The 19,671-nt window shown below is 46.4% G+C and overlaps 1 protein-coding gene and 1 long non-coding RNA gene across 11 annotated transcripts in view; one reads left to right on the forward strand and one right to left on the reverse strand.

Annotated features, from left to right (window-relative positions):
* MAP4K4 (mitogen-activated protein kinase kinase kinase kinase 4) overlaps positions 1-14,311 on the reverse strand; it is a 163,499-nt gene extending 149,188 nt beyond the window's left edge. For 8 of the 10 annotated variants that reach the window (XM_064710554.1, XM_064710498.1, XM_064710508.1 and 5 more), the window contains exons 1-2: positions 13,386-14,311; positions 12,955-13,020 (exon numbers count right to left, since the gene is read on the reverse strand). In XM_064710554.1, coding sequence (XP_064566624.1) covers positions 12,955-13,020; positions 13,386-13,442 — 123 coding nt within the window. In that variant the 5' untranslated portion in view covers positions 13,443-14,311. The remainder of the gene's footprint in view (positions 1-12,954; positions 13,021-13,385) is intronic. The other 2 variants (XM_064710546.1, XM_064710537.1) reach the window with 1 other exon arrangement.
* The window catches only part of LOC135446584 (uncharacterized), a 29,221-nt gene continuing 23,260 nt past the window's right edge, over positions 13,711-19,671 (forward strand). The window contains exon 1 of the long non-coding RNA XR_010439843.1: positions 13,711-13,813. This is a non-coding gene — a long non-coding RNA (uncharacterized LOC135446584). The remainder of the gene's footprint in view (positions 13,814-19,671) is intronic.

Genomic DNA, 19,671 nt, shown 5'->3' on the forward strand with positions numbered 1-19,671 from the left:
CTTCCCTTAATAACAATCTCCTCTTTTCCTAAGCATAGGAATCCTAGAGGATGAACAGATTTTAGCAGTAACAAAACACTTTAATACTCAAGTCTAACGGCTTTGTTTCCAAACTCACAAGGATCTACAAACTTTGATGCCATCTTTATAGATTTGAAATGCTGTTTATATTTCTTTTTCCCATCTTCTCCTGAGTTACATAGAAAGACTGAAATCCACATCATGGTGCTACTGGGTCAGGAGATTCTCCAGCAATCCCAGGTATCTCCGAGACCCAGTGCTTTCAGCACAGCTCTGAATCATGTAAGCCAGCAGGATCCCTCTCCCTGCAGGAATAAAGCAACCAGATACCACCCAAGGTGTTCCATCTGTCTGCCTAACCTTCCCTTCTCCTTTCTGCAACAGGAAATCCTTCTGATGGGGAGCACAAAATATATATAACCTTCCCCTTTCCCACACAGCCCAGTGCAACCATAGCATATATACACAAAACACGCTTTCTAACAGCACCAGCATGCGCTCACTACAGACTCTGCCAGCAAAGAGCCCAGAGGTGCAGAGCAGCAGCAGATGAGGACACTCCAAAGCCAAGGACCTGACCTGTGAACAAAGCAGCAGTGTCAACAACAGTGGTTTCACTGCCCATTTCCCTCATCCTTTCCCAAAGCCCAGCACAAGCACTGCCACAACACTTGGTCCGTGAGGGGGCACCTCCAAAATCAGCAATTCGCCCAAAGGAAGTCTTAATAACAAATACATCTTTATTCCTGAAGAAGAAACTAGAGCACTCTTCCATTACCTCAGAGGAAACCTAGGGAGAGGTAACATTACTCAGAACTGATTTAGTGCCTCAAGCCATTCAGAAGACCATAAAGCAACCAACAGACAAGACAAGCAACTCATTCACAAAGGCTCTTTGATCTTAAATACAAATAAAATTAGGTCAATATTAAAGATTTTCATTCCTTGCCATATAAGATTGCAAAAAGGCTAAGAAAAGCTTTTCCCATTTCTTCTTTTAACACTCAAGTTATTCAGCAAGTAACATTTCTTTCACATGACTTGAAACATTTTCTCCATATTCACTTGTCATCGCCCCAGAACTTAACTCTTGGTGAAAATACACAGGAGGAGGGAGCTGAACAGAGTGTTCTCCATAGTCCCCAAGGACAAGTCAGGTCAGAGAATTTCAGTGTGTTCCACATGAGAGAAAGAAAAGAAGAGCAAAGCACACCTTTCACAACACCCGGATTAAAAACAAAATCAAAAAGAAAAAAAAGAAAAAAAGATTTATCATTTATTTGTTATTCCAAGCATTCCAGTGATTTTTAAGAGATGAAGATGAGAAAGCCTGTGCTGTCACTATTAATAGGCTGACATTCTTTCTTCCCCCACAAGACCACGCCAGAAACACAGGCGAAGGCGAGAAGTTAAGGGAGCCTGGAGTGATGCCAGCTCTGCCAAATCCCAACTCTGCAGCACAGGGACTACTCCAAAGAGACCCCAGGACAAGCCCTCACATCCCAGACTCCCCACAGTTCTCAATGATGCACCTTTTGTTCCTTCTCCTGCAACAGTACATCATTAACTTCAAATAGCAGCGGTCGACAGGATAATCTTAAGGATACAGCATCACCTTGCATTTTCCATTTAACATGCTTAGCTGTGTTAGGGTACCTTTAAAATCTTATTTATTTGCTTTCTAAAGCAACCAAGAGCTCTCATATGCAGCAGAAGGCCCCTGAAGCTATCACTGTAATGTGATATCTGCTCATAAATGTCAATATACCAATTTTAAAGGTCTTAAAGCTGCTGTTTAGTCATGGTAAAATAACCTAATACCTTCCTCACCTCCGTTACAGACAGCAATACAGTTACACGTGAGCAATACAGTTCAGGCCCTTCTGCAAAAGACAGTTAAGCAGAAACCTCACCAACTGCATGCCAGCACATCATTCCACCACAAATACAAGTAAAACAAGCAGGGGTACCATGAGACTCGCTCTATGAGATCCATCCACTCAGTCACCTCAGGACATTTAGACCCTTTCCCTAGGCAGTTTTTAAGACACCACAGGGTCAGCATGCAAAGTCTTCCCTCTCTTTGGCATGGCTAAGCACAAAAATTGACCCCAGCCCGTACTAAGGCAAAAGAAGGAGTCTCTTTTGATTAAGGCACATAACTACTCTGTGTTCAGAGCTTTAGATTGTACCTCTGTCACGTATTTCCTGGATGGCTGGGAATAAACTACATCAATTCCCCACCATACTTCCTTCCCACCTCCTCACCCTGTAGTAAAGCACAGTGGATAACTTGAGTATCAGAGAAGCACGAGGGAGTTCCACTTCCTTCTGTGTTTATACAGGAGATTACCATGCAACTGAAAGTTCAGTTTAACAAATGGTGTGGAATCTGAAACTTCAAGTACTTCAGGAATGTCTGCTGATGCTGCTGAAGGAATATCCAAGATATTGTCTAAAAAAAACCCAAGTGTTAATCAGAGAACAGATACTTGGATTTACAATAGGTTGAGATTTAAACACAAGACTCACAACCAGACAAAACTCTACTAGCTGAGCCTACAGACAGGAAGAAGCAATTACAACAACACAGGTGGGAAAAATAAATAAATAAATAAATAAATAAATAAATAAATAAACAGGTTTGATGGGAAAGGATACCTTACAGAGAAGCACACGTTTGAAAAAAACAGTTTGAACGTCAGGCACTTAATTACAACCCTTATCAAGATCATCAAAAAAGTAAAGTACCTGTATAATTCTCACCTGACAAACAGTAACCCAGATTAAATGTGTTCTCTGTAGATGTATAATCTACCTGTACAGGAATGACCCCGTGCTTACTGCTGAAGCACAGAGAGGAGACACAAGGCACTGACTGCTTTTCACATTGATAAGATTTATTTCTGCAAAACTTCTGAGGGATCTGATTGAGAAAAATTGTCTCATATAAGTTACCATACTTCATACAAGAGTGCAGAGAATCCTAACTGAGAGCAAGCACATTCACCTCTTTGCATACGCAAAAACAGGTCACTAAGGAGCTTTTTGAGAACATTTCCCTTCCATGATGGGCAAGTGGGGTTTTACATGTCACTCACTTTCATACATTCACTTACAAAGACATCTTCATTCTTACTAGATACCCCACAAAGAACATGGACTGCAAGAGCTGCTACATGCATGGTACAGAGTAGGTCAACCTGTCCAATCTTAGATATTTAGGCAACATAAAACTGAGACACTCATCAAAAGTTCCCATTTTAACGAACAGACAAAAACTCAGGTAAAGAGCAATTTATCTCATCCTAGGGTAGTTATCTCCAGAGGCCACTCCGTGTTCTATTTCTCTCCACTGAGTCCAAGAGCACACAGCTCAGATCAGACAGCAAAAGGACAGTTAGCAGCCCAGCTACTTAAGCATCCTCAGAAGTACCATCCAGGTCCACTCCACAGAAACAAACTATAAATTACTGAGCATCTGTGTGTAAAAGCAGCTCTCACTAAAAAATGCATTTTTCACCTATCAGGCCACCGTAACATAACTGGAGATACACAGCACTATCAGTTTTTTGGGAAGCACAAAACAAACTTAATTAGGACTTCCAGTCAGCAAATACCTCATCATTATTTCTGCTGCCCCAGTTCCCCCAAGAATTATTTTGATTATTGCAGTAGCTCATGGTGTGGATTATAACAAGGGTTCACCAGCATGCTTTCCTTCTGCACCCCTATCTGTAAGGGTTTATAACTCATTTAAAAGTGTTCCCTCTTGAAAACAGCCTCATAAGATGGGTACAGCTGCACTTCCTTTTAAGTTTTCTACTGATTTTTCTTTGGGAATCGCAAAACTAAAGAACCAAAACAATATTGGGGGTCCCTGACTCTAAGATACATAAACCCAAGCAGGGCATAGAATACTTTATGGTAACACATTAAGACCCACAGACCTTAAGCTTTTTTGCATTTGAAAACAAAACAACCCAATACCATTAGATAGCTCAAAGTTTAGGGAGCAAGTTTTGAGACAGGTTTATTTTGTTTTGAGTTTAGAGTTTAAATCAGAATCATGAACTCTTGCCCACTGTCATTCCCTACAGCTACCCTCTCTCAATCCTGGGAAGAAACTCTTGAAACTGCCAGAGCTTAGCTGAAATTGTCATGTTTTTAGGACTTCAAGTAATTTTTAACAGTGCCAGGTCCAAGGTGCATCAGCTATGAGGTAAACCAGCAAGAATAAACTATTGCCTTGGCAGTCCACAGGGAGTCAATAAAACAGATTTAATTCAACCGATTCTTTTGAGTTGCTGCCATTCTTTTACCTATCTTAAGTAACACTTTCCCATTTCACCTCTGGTGAAGTTTCCAAGTGCAGGAACTACAGCCAACAAGTCCATACCATGGACTGGTACAACATCAGAAGATGGTAACCCAAATATTCACACATAAAACCAGCACAACTTTCAGAGCCCTAAAATATCCAGTGAAGTAAGGGGAACTCCATGTATAGACAAACCAAAGGAAAAGCCATTTTGGGGGATAAGACATCATAGAGTAAGTAGTCAAAGAAGAAGCAGAGGCATGCCACAGATGAATGTGTAGATCTGCACTTCCATGTGCAAAGTGACACTAGAAGGAAAGCCAGGTACAGAGTGGAGCAGCACCACACCTCCAAAGCTGCAAACCTACGGTGCCCAGAGGGATCTTTTAGGACCTTCTCAACCAGGGTGGTGAGAAGAGCACTAAGCAAGTGGACCAGACCAGCAGCCCCAGAGCCAGGGAGCTACTGGGGTGCTCAAGGCACAGAGGGGCAGCGGAGGAAGCACACAAACATCTGTGGCACACCACCAACAGCCCCAGCAGCCACATCCTGACCGCAGCCCACAGCAGACCTTCTCCAGGGGTAGCACTACCTTGCTGCAAGAAGAGAGTGGCTAAGTTCATGTGGCTCCTTCAGCCACAGGTACAAAGCCATGAGTCACTGCAATCCCTGCGCGGAGTGCAGCTGTTATCAGTGCGCCACAGGACAGCTCCAAAGGGAGGTGACAGAGACATTACTAGATAAGCCCTACAATACCAGTATAACTGCATCCATGTTGGGAGTTTTACCACGTTAGCTGTTTTATTGCTAGACAGGCCAATCAAGACCTGTTGGCACTTGCAGTGTCCTATTTGTGCAGTAATAATGACAGCCACAGTGCCAGAGCAACCGGAGAGGTGCGGCTCCGGTGGGAAAGAAGCATTCTGCCAGGAGTGTGAAACAATCTCCCCCAAAAGACATCCCTTATTCTGGCACATGGTCACAACACAGCTAGGTGGGCTAAAGGAGGTCTCCTCAGCCTGGGCATTCTGAAATCAGCACAAAAACCAGTGTCCATGAACATTCCCTTGGAGTGCATAAGCCCAAAGCCTGGCTGACTAGCCAGCTGCCATGGCTAAAAGCTAATCTCTTTCATAATATATGTATTTTAATATAAATTATATGAGCTAATGTGTTTCTACTAACAACTAAAGTGTCCCTTACTTTTTCTTATATTAAGCACTTTCCTGACTCCACCCTACTTTTTCTTGCCCACAACTATGAACAGTCCCCTAATTAATTCTCTACATTTAAGCCATATTCTCATTCATCTTCTGATTTCCTCTGTAAATTCACCTTCAGCAGACTGCTTCTCTCTGAATTGTCCTACTATCTCTTCCTAACTCCAAATCTTGCCCTAGATTTCTCCTTTCACTTGCAACTATGATGCAAGATCAAGCAGGAGGCCATAGAAGAACCTTTGGAAGATGGTTAACAACCTTTATGCCCAGCTGAGCTGCACAGGACATTAGAGAAGGACTTAGTTGCACTGATTTCTAAGTGGAGAGAAGCCTACTCCATCCATACCTCTACCTGATCCTTATGTGCCTCAAAAGTGCAAATTCTCTGAAAGGGCGAGCATCTCCACTCCCCAGTCTCTGTGATTTCATCTTTCTTCAGTGGTGCTTTTCACAGATTTCCCAATCAGCAGCAAATTAAAACCAATACCACTGAGGTCAAACCATAATTAATCATTACACTCAGAACAGCAGATTTCACCCTGCTGCAGGACAGCAAAGCCTGAGAGAGCAGGGCAGTGCTTTGCCAGCAATACTATCAAGTCTCTAGTCAGTATTTGCTCCTCTTTCACAAAGCTGCCCTGTCCTTTTTCTAACACTGAAATAGATACCATATGAGTTAGGTCTACAGGGCCCCATGGCCACCTTGGAGGAGATACATCAAGCCTTGCTCAGATATGACAAGGGACCAGGAATGAGGCTTAGGTGGAGGTACCATGAGCTTCACAGCATCATATTGGCTATTCAGTAGTACTCCACAGCTTCTAATTAGTGTCATCTTTTTGTGCCTCTGTAAAGTGTTTAACAACACACCCAAAGCAGAAAACACACTTTAGAAATAATATTGAGATGCAATGTCAAAATCCCCTAGCCCTCTACAATCAAAGCTGCCTCAAGGTTCCCAAGAGGTATGCACCAATGTGGGCTTTTTCCTCCTCCTTCACATAGCTGTCTGATTTTAGAGCCAACAGTATCTTTTCTAGAGCCTGTGCTAACCTGAGAAATAATAAGGGACCCACAATGTTACAAACATAAAGTATTTGATAAGAGAACTCTTGTGCAAAGCCATGAGATCCCCTCCCAAATCCACCTCTTGTTCAAGCAAGCAGAATTCTTTCCACCACTTTCTGTGGGCTGAGACCTAAAATAACGATGCAGATAAGGATCTTACTGTAACTTTGACTACAGTCAAGCTCACATTGTGCAACTCAATGCTATTGAGTTTAAAAATCAACGTCATCCAAATCCTGGTGGAGCCAGAGTGTACAGTCAAAAATGTAAAATGGAAAAAAGAAAAATACCACTTTCCTCCACAGAAAACAGATCTGAGGAGGGTAGGCATACAATGTACCAGGTTAAAATCGCTCTTGCAAAGGCAAGTACCACTTGAAAAGATGACTAGAACATAATGTGTACATACAAACACATATTAGACCACATGAGAAAAGTCAGCTAGCATTCTCGTCCAAAAAATTTATACTAAAAAATGTATATGCTGAAGGCAAGGAAATGCAAAGGGTGAGAACCTCTCATAATGCTACACTGCCTTTGGGGATGCTCCTCTACATCATTCCCTTGGGTGGGAGGTGCAGACCTGCCATCATCACAGAGACCAAAAGAAGGATTTCTGCACACTATCAAGCCAAGACTCTGGTGCTTGGAAGTTGACAACAACACATCTCCAAACTACATGACACTGCTAGGAGAGAACAAAAATTAATTAAGGAATGGAAGCTGTACACTCCTCCTTTCTTCACTATCCCAAAATGACTAAAAGCCCCTGCCCCAGGCCATACAGATAAAGCTCACCTTCCTCATCCCTGGTGCAAGAAGAAGAGACCTTGATAGGGAAAACCATCCACCCATACAAGCCCTACAACCCCCACCAAGGGCAGGGAGAGAGCCCACATATGCAAAAAGCAAGGAGAGAGTACCAGATGATTTCAACTGAAATTTTATCCACACCAGTTGAAATACCTTCTGATAGAAAGCTGAAAAAATTTCTAGGAGTCAGCACAAAACTCTGGGCTGGATCTTGTTACATCCATCACCTCGAAGCCCAGCACACACCCAAGTCTCAGACCACTGAGTCCTCTTCTAATTAGAAGAGTAAGGAGTCCCTGCCCCAGGAGTTTGCAAAAGCCCCACATTTTGCAAACAGACAGATGGGACTGGGGGAGGAAGAACAAGAGGGACATGTGGTTACCCACAACTGGCACATTGCTTTCTTTTCTCTTTTTCTTTTTTTTTTTTTAATAAAAATAAATATCAGTAATCCCCACTGGCCACCTGCCTAGCTTTTGTGTATTTAATTAAGAAGGATTTGGGTGATGGAGAACTGGTCAAAAGTTCAGCCAGTTTAGGGGAGGACAGGAGAGTAAACATCTAGCTGAAGGATCCAAAAAAATGCCAACATTCCAGCTGCTGCCTGGTCCTTCACCATTTCTTAAACAGCAAGGTCTCACTTTGCAACACAATCCAGAGGAGTAAGGGAAGAAGTGCAATTCATACTTAAGAGAGCTGGTCTGGACCAGTTCCTGAAAGCCAGTGACCTCACTGATCCCCAGTACAGTTTGTCTTTATAGTGATAAGACTGGAATTGTATTCATGTTTAACAAAATCATTTGAATCCACAATGACGTCCCTTTAGCACTGAGAGAAACAAAGGGGAGAGAGAGCGGAAAAAACACCCTTAACTGAGTTTCTAGAGAATACCAAGAACTGTCCTATCTTCCTAGCCCCCCAATACAGTCACCTTGTAAGACAGAAAGTCCATTAAGACAAAAATAGGGTATCCTTAGTGTGGGAAAACATTTAGCAAAGTTTTAATTTACTTTCAAATCAGCATTTAAACGATCACATCTTACATCACTTCCTTTTACGAGCCAGCAGTTAGACAATACACATCATTTACATGCAGTTTTGGAAGGCTGCAACATAGATCAACAAAAGAAGCCTTCATTATGAATTAACTATTACAAGACTCTTGGAAAAAGTCACTCCAGCCTGCGTTGAGGGCAATTAGGAGTATCATCCCCTAATTCTCATCCTTCTGGTGCACTCCTGCTATGCCTCAGAACTCCCATAAATACATCCTTCCACCCCAGTCATTGCTGATACGAGAGAATTACGATGTCTGTGAGATGTAACAGCACACTCACAATGGTTAAAGTGTTAGGTGTCTTTAAAAACAGACACATACGCAACAAAAGAGAAAGTGACTAAGCAAGTTAACATAGTTCAGTGTCAATAGCAAAATTACAATGTTTTAGGCCTCTGAATGATCAGATTATAGAGATTTTAAAATTTCAAAAGTATTAACCTATTGCCTTTAGGTCACAGGTAATTTTAGCATTAAAAACCCAAAATACCAAAAACCAGAATGGAAGCAAACACCCAGTTCAGACCTTATATTGAGACAAATTTCAGGAGTGTTCTCATTTGGTGCAAGCCAAACTTCATACTAAGCTTACTGCTGGATGTGAAAAACTAAAATCTAACCGCAGCAATGCTAAAAATGCTTCTCCCACTACTTGTAAAAGATCAAAAAAAGCCCTTAAGGCAGCCGATCCCTCGGTGAGCTGTCTGCGAGTCCCAGTTACACGGCAGCGGGACCGGGCTGACTCAAGAGGGAAGGAGAGGGCAGCACATCCGTGCGCCATCCCAGCGGCACCACACGCCAGCGGCAGCACGGCGGGGCCTGGCCGGGCCGAACCCCCACGGGCCGGGCCGGGCCAGGCCGTGCCGAGCCCGGGACGCCGCCCTGCCCGCCGCGAGCCCAGCAGCGCGGGCAGCGGGAGCGCGGCCCGGGGCTCCCCGCCCGCCGCGGGCACAGGCGCGGCCCGGGCCGGCCCGCACACGCCGCTCGGCTCCCGCCAGCTGATACCGACCTACCCAAGGGAAAACTCCCCCTCCCAACTCCAGCACCGGCCTGGGACTCCTTAAAAGTGTGAGAAGGAGCGAGCCAGGGGGTTCTGCGGCGGGTCCTCTCCGCCTCGGCTCCAAGGGAACGCTGCCGACCGTACTTGGCAGCGTTTAACCCTTTGCTTTCTCTCTAATCTAAGTGGTGCAACTTCCACGCCATGGTTGTCGGGTTTAGAACAAAGTACGAAAGGCAAAACAAGTCTCATTCCCCAGGATGTCCAAGCAGCAGTAGAGCTCTGCTTGGCCCCAGGACGAATGAGCCAAGGCCCGCTGCCCCTCTGCCCCTTGCCCTGTACTGGGCAAAGGCTTCCCCAAACCACCCCTTCCTTTCTTACTTCACCACTGCATAAGAAGCTGCTCTTGACACACAAGGCTTCTTCTTACACACAGGAGAGGTGTAAGCAAGGTTATGAAGCTGAAAATAATAAAAACTCTATAGACTTCAAAATCATAGAACTGTTTGGGTTGGAAGTGATCTCAAAGATGATCTAGCTCCAACCCCTTTGTCATAGGCAGAAACACCTTCCACTAGACCAGGCTGCACAAAGCCCCATCCAACCCAGCCTTGAACACTTGAAGGGATGAGGTGTTCACAAGTTCTCTGGGCCACTTGTTCCCTGTGCCTCACTACCCTCATAGTAAAGGATTTCTTACTAATACCTAATCTAAACCTACTTTCAGTTTAAAGCCATTACCCCAATTCAAGCACAGCAACAGAAAACTTCGTATTTTTACCGCCTCACCACTGAGGTCCCAGGCCCACAGTAACACTCCACCTCAGCCAACCCATTCAATGCATAAAATGCGGGAGTAACTCCACTGCATTTAGGTGCCAAACATCCAAGGGCTGCCCTCACATTTCATACATGCATAAACATCTACACACCTACATATAGCTAAATAAATCGCTAAGGTAGAAGTAACTACAGAAATATCTCCAGCCAGATAGATGAGCTATTTCCAGCTAGCTCAGCTAAGGCAAAGAGGAGAAACAACAGGGCCATTTTCTGCTTTTCAACAGGTTGGCGCCGTCCCCTTCGCAGCGCCGCTGGAAAGCGCACTGCCCAGCCGGGCAAACGACCTTCGGCATCATCGGCGGCGGTGTGAGCTAGACAAAGAGATAACGTCATGGCCCCTCGGCTCGCTCCGTGTCCTCCCGCAGTGGCAGGTAGCCAGCCAATCCCGCTCCCGGGTGACATCATCGCTGATGCCTGCACACGAATGGGGAAGTGCATCAAACCGCACCTCGCAGCTCGGCTCCTCAAAAGCAGCGGCACGCCGCCCCCAGCCCCTCGGGATGACAGACAGCTTACAAGGGAAATAAAACCATCCAGGAAGAGGGATTTCAAGAAGTGGTTGCTGGGTAGAAGGAAAGCGGAAGGCAACGAGCAAACACGGCATAAACACGTTTTTCCCTCGGTTATGCAGTTCCTATGAAAGCCCTCAAAACATACACACAGAGTCTCATCTTTGGGTGTCCCTGGAAGATTTCTCCTACCAAAAACAGTGGCCAAGAAAAGCTGGGGCTTTTTTGCAACAACTTTTGCAACAACTGCCTTTTTTTTTTTTTTTAACATAACTTCATTAGTTTAAAAAGAAAGATGCTTATCGCAGCAAGGAAGTTTTTTGGTTTGGTATTATTTGTTTATATACAGCCCTGTTAGGTGTCCACATTATCAGTGTATGTACACAAATGTGGGCAAATACCTAGGAAGAAGCAGTGCCAACCCAGACTTAAACACCTGTCAATTCATTTCCGTCTAGCAGGCTCAATAGCAAGAAAAGAGGCTGCCTGTTGCTCCCCGCTATCACAGTGACACCAATGCCCTTAGACATCGGGTGTTCGTTCAACTCTTCCAAGACAATAAATACATGTGCCCATGCATTTATATTTCATTTCTAATGCTAACTATTCTGGGAGAGCTCTACCTTATTTAAAGAAAATGAAATTAAACATTTCTTTTGTCAAGACTATTAAACTAAGGAGAACTTTGCTCATTAACTCAAAAGCATTAACAAGTACACTGAGAAACAATGCACTAAGTTGCAATAATTAACAGGAGAGTTTCAAGTCCCACATTCACACCCTATTAATTTTTTTTTTTTTCATAAGATGATGCAAGCTCTGGGAACAAATGATTACAGAAAAAAATTGCGTCCTTTGAAATGGCAGAAAAAAATTAAATAGCTGAGGTTGTGTCAAAGTGCAGCTTTTTACTCATCTGCCCCCTCTCCTGTGACCCTTTGAGCCACATTCTTTCTTCCAGCTTTATACCAACAACAGCAGCCAGGCTATTCCAGCTCAAGTCTTAAAAAGCAACGAATACACAGCGCAGGCAGACTAATTCTCCATCAGCAAGGCTGAGGTTCACGCCCTCAAAACAAACTGACATGTGTTTCATTTGCAGAAGAGGCAGCAAAGCGCTTTATTTAGTTACTGGAGCTGCAAGCAGCAGTATCTTGCCATCAGGGAAACTCAGACCAATTACACTCCCTTGTTTATAAGCAAAAAGAAAAACAAAACAACAAAAAAGCAACCAAAAACCCAAACAAGCAGCTAAGCATCTTCACCTCTCTCCTTCTCTCTCCAAATGCATCTTGCATTTCTATAGTTTAAGGCTAGAGCCTTCAATCTTTAGCCAAGTATTGTCTGTGCAAATAATTTGTCATCCTGGTAGCTAGCACTCACTGCAAAGTCATGCAAGCTCAAGATTTGTTTGTTACACTGACTGCACACAAAAGGGCAAAAAGAAGAAAAAAAGGAAAAAGTAGGCTAGTTTCACACCCACATGAGCACACTCTGATTTCTATTTTTTAAAGTCATACACTTGTCAAACAGGTTATTCTGGGAATTCTGATTTCCACAAAATAAGTTTCTCTGCTTTGGTCACTTATTATTGTCACTCTGCACAGCCCATCAGGTGCACTCGCCCCCAACTCCACAGCTTCAACACTCATAAAGACACCAAGTGACAATTTTAATTAAGGCCAATGTCTTTGTCTAAAGTCACTGCAGCAGCAGCAACTTCCATAAGGATTTCCAGCAGCAAAGCTGAGTAAGCCTGTGGACGGGTTTGTATAACCGAGACAGACTCTGACAGCGTCCACTTGGTTTGGTCATTTCTGTGGAAGGAGCACAGAGAGGAATAAGGACAATAAAGGCGTATTTCATCATTACAGGATGGGTGCTTAGGAAAGTAATTTGTACCCATCCGAAAAAGCAGAAGCCAAGGGGCTGACAAACTTGACAAGGCCAGCAACAATGACAAGGGCAACACTTCTACCACCCCTCACTGTTCCGGTGGCCAGCGCGGGTGGCTCGCCTTCAGCCGTGTGCTCAGCCCGGCGCAGGCACCGGGCACCCTCTGGAAAATCGGCAACAACAAAAGGAGAAGAAATTCTGACACAAACCTTGTAGACTTGCCCGTACGTGCCATTGCCAACCACTTCCACCAGTTCAAAAATCCCAGCGGGGTCCTAGGGGGAGGAAGGGGCAGAAGGGGCGGGGGAGGAAAGGGGAGAAGAGAAGCGGGGTTACATTTTTGTTCAGGCGATGGCTGCTGGCAGAGCCCAACCAGCGAACCCGGCTGCTGGCGGCGTGCAGCTGTTGCGCCCTGTTTTTCCACGCACATGCCAATACATGCAAACAAAGGAAAAGCAGCCCAGGGCCGCGGTCCCCCCGCCCGCCCCCGCGGGAGGGCTCCCCCCATGCGGCCGCGGCCCCCTGCGCCCCGGCACCGGGCCCGGGCCCGGCCGCTCCCACCCCACCGGCCCCGCAGTCCCGACAAGGGGCGCGCCGGCCCCGGGGGGCCCCCGCCCCGGCCCCCGGCACCGGCACTCACCCGCAGGGAGGAAAGGTCGATATCCACCAGACTTTTTGCAGGAGAATCGTTCGCCATTTTCCCGTCTCTTCTTTTTTTTTTTTTCTTTAAATATTTTTTTCTTCTCTGTTAAATAATAGCGAGGCCGCTCCTCCCTCCCTGGAGCAGCTGTGAATTGCGCGGAGCTCCGCTCCTCTCCTCCCTTCCGCCCTTCCCTTCTTCACTCCAGCCCCGCCGGGTTGAAACTCTTCAGCATTGGGAGGGGTTGGCGGGGGGGATGATGGATAGATAGATGGATGGTGGGAAGAGGAGGAGAGAAAGGGAGGTGAAGGAAGGGAAGGAAGAAGGAGAAGGGGTGCTGCGGTTTGTCCGTCCGTCCGTCTCCCCGCGCTGCAGTGCGGGGCTGGATCCCCCCGAGGATCCCGGCCGGCCGGTCGGTGGGTGAGCGGGTGAGTCGGTGGCTGCCCGCGCGTCCCCGGCGGCAGCGGGCTCACACCATGTCGCCGCGGCGGCGGCAGGAGCGGCGCCGGTGCCGGCAGCCTCTGGCAGCCTCACGATGCGCCCCGCACCCGGGCATGGCACGGCACGGCACGGCTCGGCCCGGCCGGCGGCGCTCACGCCGGGAGCCGGCAGTGGCAGCCGCGGCCCCGCTCTCGCATGGGGGGGCGGCTCACGCCCAGCGTCGCGGCGGTGCCCCCGCCGCCTCCGAGCCCTTCCCGCGGCGCTGCCCTCGCATCAAACGGCGCCGGGCACCGGCGGGCAGGGGCTGCGCGTCCCGGCGGCGGCGGGGCAGGGGCGCGGGGCTGGAGCGGGGTGCTGCGAGCCAGACAAAGATAGCCGGGGAGGAGGAGGAGGAGGAGGAGGAGAAGGAGGAGGAGAAAAAATATACTGCGAGAGGAGAGAGAGAGAGAGAACAGCTCCCCCTTCCCTTCTCCAACAGGAAAAACCGGCGGAAACGCGCCCGCACCAGAGCACTGCTGGGTAAACTCGCGGGGAGAGAGAAAGAGAGAGGGAGGGGGCCAGCGGGCGGGGAGAGAACCGGCCGCGCAGCGTGCCCGCCCCGCCGCCCAACAATAGCCCCGCGGGGTGGGGGCGGCCCGGGGCGGCCCTTCCCCGGCGCTGGGCCCTGCCGGCCGGAGCCCCACGCGTGTCCGTGGCAGGTCCGGGCGGCCGCCCCACCGCCGGCTGCCGTGACCTGCCCACGCTGCCGTGACCAGCCCTCGCTGCCCTTGCCCTACCGCCGGCTGCCGTGACCGGCCCACGCTGCCGTGACCGGCCCACGCTGCCGCTGCCCGCGCCCAGAGCAAGGACGGGCCCGCAGCCCCGGCGCGCCTCTGCGGGGCAGCGCGGTCACTGTGGGTCTGTCACGGCTGGTATTCACCGTGCGCTGGGGATATTTTCTCTTCCCATCCCCGGTGAGATGACCAGCAAAATGTCACAGTTTCCCACTGCCCCGAGACCCCAGGCCCACAGGAAAAACATTTGTGTCTCATGAAGAGATTTCTGCAGAAAGAGACAAAATCCTGGGCCACAGAACCAGACCCATCTCCCCTATTTTAACACATCGTTTACTGATAGAGCTGTCTCAGGCCCCCTTCCCGCCCAGAATAATCCTCTAGCAGAATTTGAATTGTGGAAAAATCTCATTAACCTCACTTGAGCAAGACACATCAGGCAGTTGCACACAGGTGTAAACCTTGGCAGGATTTGCTTCTCATTGAAGTTCTTTATCACACTGATATGGCAAAAATGTTACCTGCTTGCAAGAGGTCGGGTTATGTTTCCTGTGGGAACCAGGGTTTTCCTTTCTCTTCTAATTTAACCACAAAATTACATATACATAGCTATAAGTATCACAGAAACATACTTTTGAAACAAAGCAAACCTGTTGAGCAGAAAGTGTAAGGATAAATTACCATAACAGTTTAATGGCATGCTTCATTTTCACTTTAAGTGTAGATACAAAGAAAGGAAACTCCAGCCTAGACCAGGAAACTTTGTTCTCTGCACAGGAACCTATAGTCGGGAAAAGGCAAATAATTTCAAATGGATTTGGTACTGTGTCTGCCTGAGTGCATGCACAGGAATAAGGTCAAGTCTAGAGGCGCAGTAGATTTTGAAAAGTGAATTTCCACAAAGATTTATTATCATTGGCCTGGTTTGCATTACATGGCTTATTTAATTCAGCCTTTTTATGTGTAAGGGAAGCCTTGGTAGGTCAGATCCATTGCCCGTCTGTCCCAGCATCCATCTCCAGATGCAGCCAGCAGTAAACGCTGAGAGAAGATCAATGGGATACTTTAACCATCCAGTAATACTTCCCTGGCTTATCTAACCAACTCTCAACAGCTCAGGGAGTTCTTTAGCAGCATTTGGTGTCACTGCATTTCATATTTTTTGATTATGTTTTCCTTCCAGTAGATTGGCTATTTACTTTGTGGATTCATACATGCTTGTGACTTTTACTCCCTCTGGCAGGGAGTTCCAAAGCTGAGCTAGCATGTTGTGTAGAGACCACTTTTTGCTAGACTGAACAAAGAAAATCCTGCTGGTTCTTGTTTTGGAAGAGACACCAATCGTTTTCTATTCATTTTCTTCATTATGTTCATTTTTTAGACTTCTGGTGTGTTTTCCCCTTGATTTTTGCCAGCTAGCAAGTTTTGGTCTTTTTAGTGATACCGTGAAAAGAACTCATTCCATATTTACCCTTCATTGAACCATTTCTGCTTTCCATCTAATGTTCATGCTGGGTTCCCCATGCAGCATCATAGTGATGTCCTCATTTCTAATCTGCTCCCAATCCTTCCTTTCTTCACTGTTGTTGAGTATGAATATGACATTCCTGTGCCACATGTCTATTATAACTTCAGAATCCCCTTCTGTAACGTTAATACTACCTCAGAAACTGTTGCTATGTATTTCTGAATGCTGAAAGATTTTCAAGCCCAAACTCTGAACTGTGAGTTTTCCAAGCCCAGGATGAAACAACTTCCTTGTGCCTCTGAAAAGTACAGCCTAGGATTTTAGAGATGAGGATCTGAGCCTGTATACACATTTTCACCATTCATATTTTCACCAACACACATAATTTCACCAGACCTCTGATGTGGCTCCACCACAGTGTCTCCTCTCCGCTTTAAGTTTTTGTTTTATTACAATGAGTTCAGTTCTTTGGTGTGTTTTAGTATTATACTAAAGACTGCTAAAGTGCTAGCAACAAGATTGTGAATTCTTGAAAAGTAAGGCATCCACTTACTTTAGGGAAAAAATAGTTTTCATAAAGCAGTAAATGCCACAAGAGAGCTTCCTGCTAGTTCCCAGAGCGAAGCACCATGACGCCTCACCTTCCTTTTCCTTCCTACTCAAGCGGAGGGATGAAAGGCTTGCTTTTTTGAGCAAGAAGCCTCTTCAGCTGCGGCCAAAACCACTCGGTTCACATGTTCATCATGCTTTTCACCACCTCAGTGTTCTTACCCAGTTTGAAAGTCCAAAGGTTGAAAGACCAAACCTAAAATCACTGGAAAGACGAGCAGTCTGTTTTAACTCTTCCTCATAGTGAAACCAGCAATCCTGAAGTGAGACAGAGTGAGACAGCCATCAAAAATCATAATGAAGACTAAATGCAAGGAAAGGCATTTTCACCCCTGTGGATTGTCACCCCACAGAGCACACACAGTGTTTCTAATGACAAACTTCAGTAGAAGCATCAAAAAATCTGACTCTGCTCCATCCATTGGGGAGCAAAGCAGGAGAAGGCTGGGGCCTATGTGATTATTTCCATCATCCTCAGACACAGTTGCACCCATTCCTGCTCAAAGTGTTCATAGCTCATAGTGAAGGGAACACAGGAGTTGTAGCTCCCCCAGCAGTTTCAGCATCCCTGAAAGAGGGGTGCTGAGCCTCCCTTTCTCTGGCCATTTTTTCCTACTGAATGGCACCTCATCTCTTGTTGTGGGTATGAGCGTTCCTGCAGCTGTGTAGTGAGCCAGGACTCATAGCAAAGCTAGCCCACAAAAGGAAAATAACTTCTAATGTTACTATTGATCAGTTCCCTGGGCTGGTTCATCATGTGTTCTCCTTGAGCTGTTGTGTTAACAAAAGGGAAACAGAGGGGTCAGAAACTAAGTGGAGGGCAGGAAGTGTAACCATAGCATTGCCTCTTGGTTGTGGCTGTGGTTTAAGCCAATTTCAACTCTCAGTGGACCCATAGGGGTAAAACTACAGAAACTTCCTTCCTTACTGGAAGAGACACTGTGGGAATGATGGGAACCCAACATTTATGTTGTAGCCACAAAAGAAATTCCTTGCCTTCTGTTTTTTTTAACTTCTTTGAAATTGTCTTTGTTCTATAATTTTCCACTTTTAATATGCCAGGGCCCTAATCACTGACCAGAGATGCAGAGGTCATCAACTGCATTAACTTTTTATGAGCTTAATCATCAACAGTATTCAAAGAGATGAGTAAAGAGACAGGAAGTTCTGAATTTTCATTTTGTTCTACTCCTGATTCATCCCATAGCCTTGGGGCATCTCATTTCCTGCTTCCACTCCCGTTCTCTGTGTGGAAAATGGGAGTGATTTTGACCTCCTTTATAGTGTGAAGTGTTAGACATGTGCCCCGTCATACTCTGGGGAAATGGTTCTCTCCTTGGCTGAAAAAATCCCTGAGGGAGGCTCAAGCTAGGGTGATAAGTAACAGAGGACAGGCTAGTGAGTGGGGCTGAGTGAGGCTTTGCATTGTCCAGTGTTCCTGCTGCAAATGGAGCAGAAGGAGGCTGGGGACAGTTCTCCTCATGCTATTTATTACAACACATACTGGGAGCAGATCAGTTACAAAAGGATGCCACACAATCAGCCCCCCTCCAGCTTAGGCTCCTCTCCTCCTCTGCTGTTTCCACCACCCGTATCTCTCAGCTCCATGTGAGAGCTGCTCTGTGTGATCACTGCCGGCACACCCAGGTTTTCTCATGCTGCATCTTAATACTGTCATACGGGCTGGACATGTTCCTGCAGCTCTGCTTGCCCAGTTGCACACAGTGCTGCTGGTGACTTCCTGCTCCTCAGGATACTGCACTGCCTCTCACATGATGGGTTTCCCTCGTTCCAGCACGCAGCCAAGGCTCAGGAACGTAGCTGGACCCAAGCTTGGGGTCACACATGTAGATGATGATGTAAGTGACAAAAGGGCCAAAAAGGAGCAGCTTTCCACCAGCTGTACTCTTTGAGGCCATCACTGCCCACACTCTGGCTGGCTTTGTCTGTTAGCATTTTGGGGACTGGATTGAAAGGATCCTGAAACACAGGGGCTGTCTAAATATAGCAGTCCTGCTAGTGCAGGAAGAGTGGCAAAGTGAGTCAGAGCCCTCTCCACAGCTGCTCCATGGTACCATGCGGGAAGGCACAGTACAGTCAGCACTGTCAGCACTTTAGGGGTGCCCACCTTTCTCCATCCCCTGCCAGGCTCCACATCTGTGCTGTTTTTTCAGCTGTGCTGGTTTGGCTTCCCTGTATTGTGGTTTGGTAGCTAGGCTGATCTTAGCAAAAAAGAATACACCATCTTTGTTTTTTGGCAAGTTCAGCTTTACCTCCCTTTAACACCCTGCTTTAAATGAGTGGTGGGCAGTTATGTGAGAGTGGGAATTTCTCAAGTTATTGCACAGAGATCTAGGTACCATGAAACCATGTCCTGAAAGTAATTTTGGGGGAAGAGTTACCTCAAATGGCACTGCAGTACAGCCTAAGGGGAAAAGTTAACCTTAGTGCTATAATAATTAATATCACACTTGTGCAGTACTGGAGCACCCAGAAGTTCTAACTTAATCCAGATCACAAATGAACATATGAAAATAACACAATACAATTTTTATGTCATTTGTTTATGCTGGTTGTGATGAAGAAAGATGGTACCTGGTCCATCTAGAGTCACAGGACATGAGAAGCTGATGGCTGAAATGGTATGAAGTTTGCCAGGACAACATACTTCCAGAGAAATCTGTGAACAAATCTAAACCAGCAGAGTGAACTTCAGAAATTTGCATCACCTAGCATTTTGAATCTGACTCTGAACATGCCCACACAGGATTTGCATCCATAGAGCCATAGCCTCTGCGAGGAAACTGCTTCTGCACAGAAGAAAGGGTAATTTCATGTTGCCACAGTCTTTCACAGACGCCACATCCCTAACTGATCTACCCAGGCTGAACTCACAGTACAGTCCAGAGTCTTATACTTCATATCAGACAGTTGTCAGTCCTGCAGCTAGACTTAAACCAGGCAACAATGCAAAAACCTGCCATAAAAAACATTG

The sequence above is a fragment of the Zonotrichia leucophrys genome, chromosome 1 (assembly GCF_028769735.1).
Source record: "Zonotrichia leucophrys gambelii isolate GWCS_2022_RI chromosome 1, RI_Zleu_2.0, whole genome shotgun sequence".
In the NCBI taxonomy this organism is placed as follows: Eukaryota; Metazoa; Chordata; class Aves; order Passeriformes; family Passerellidae; genus Zonotrichia; species Zonotrichia leucophrys.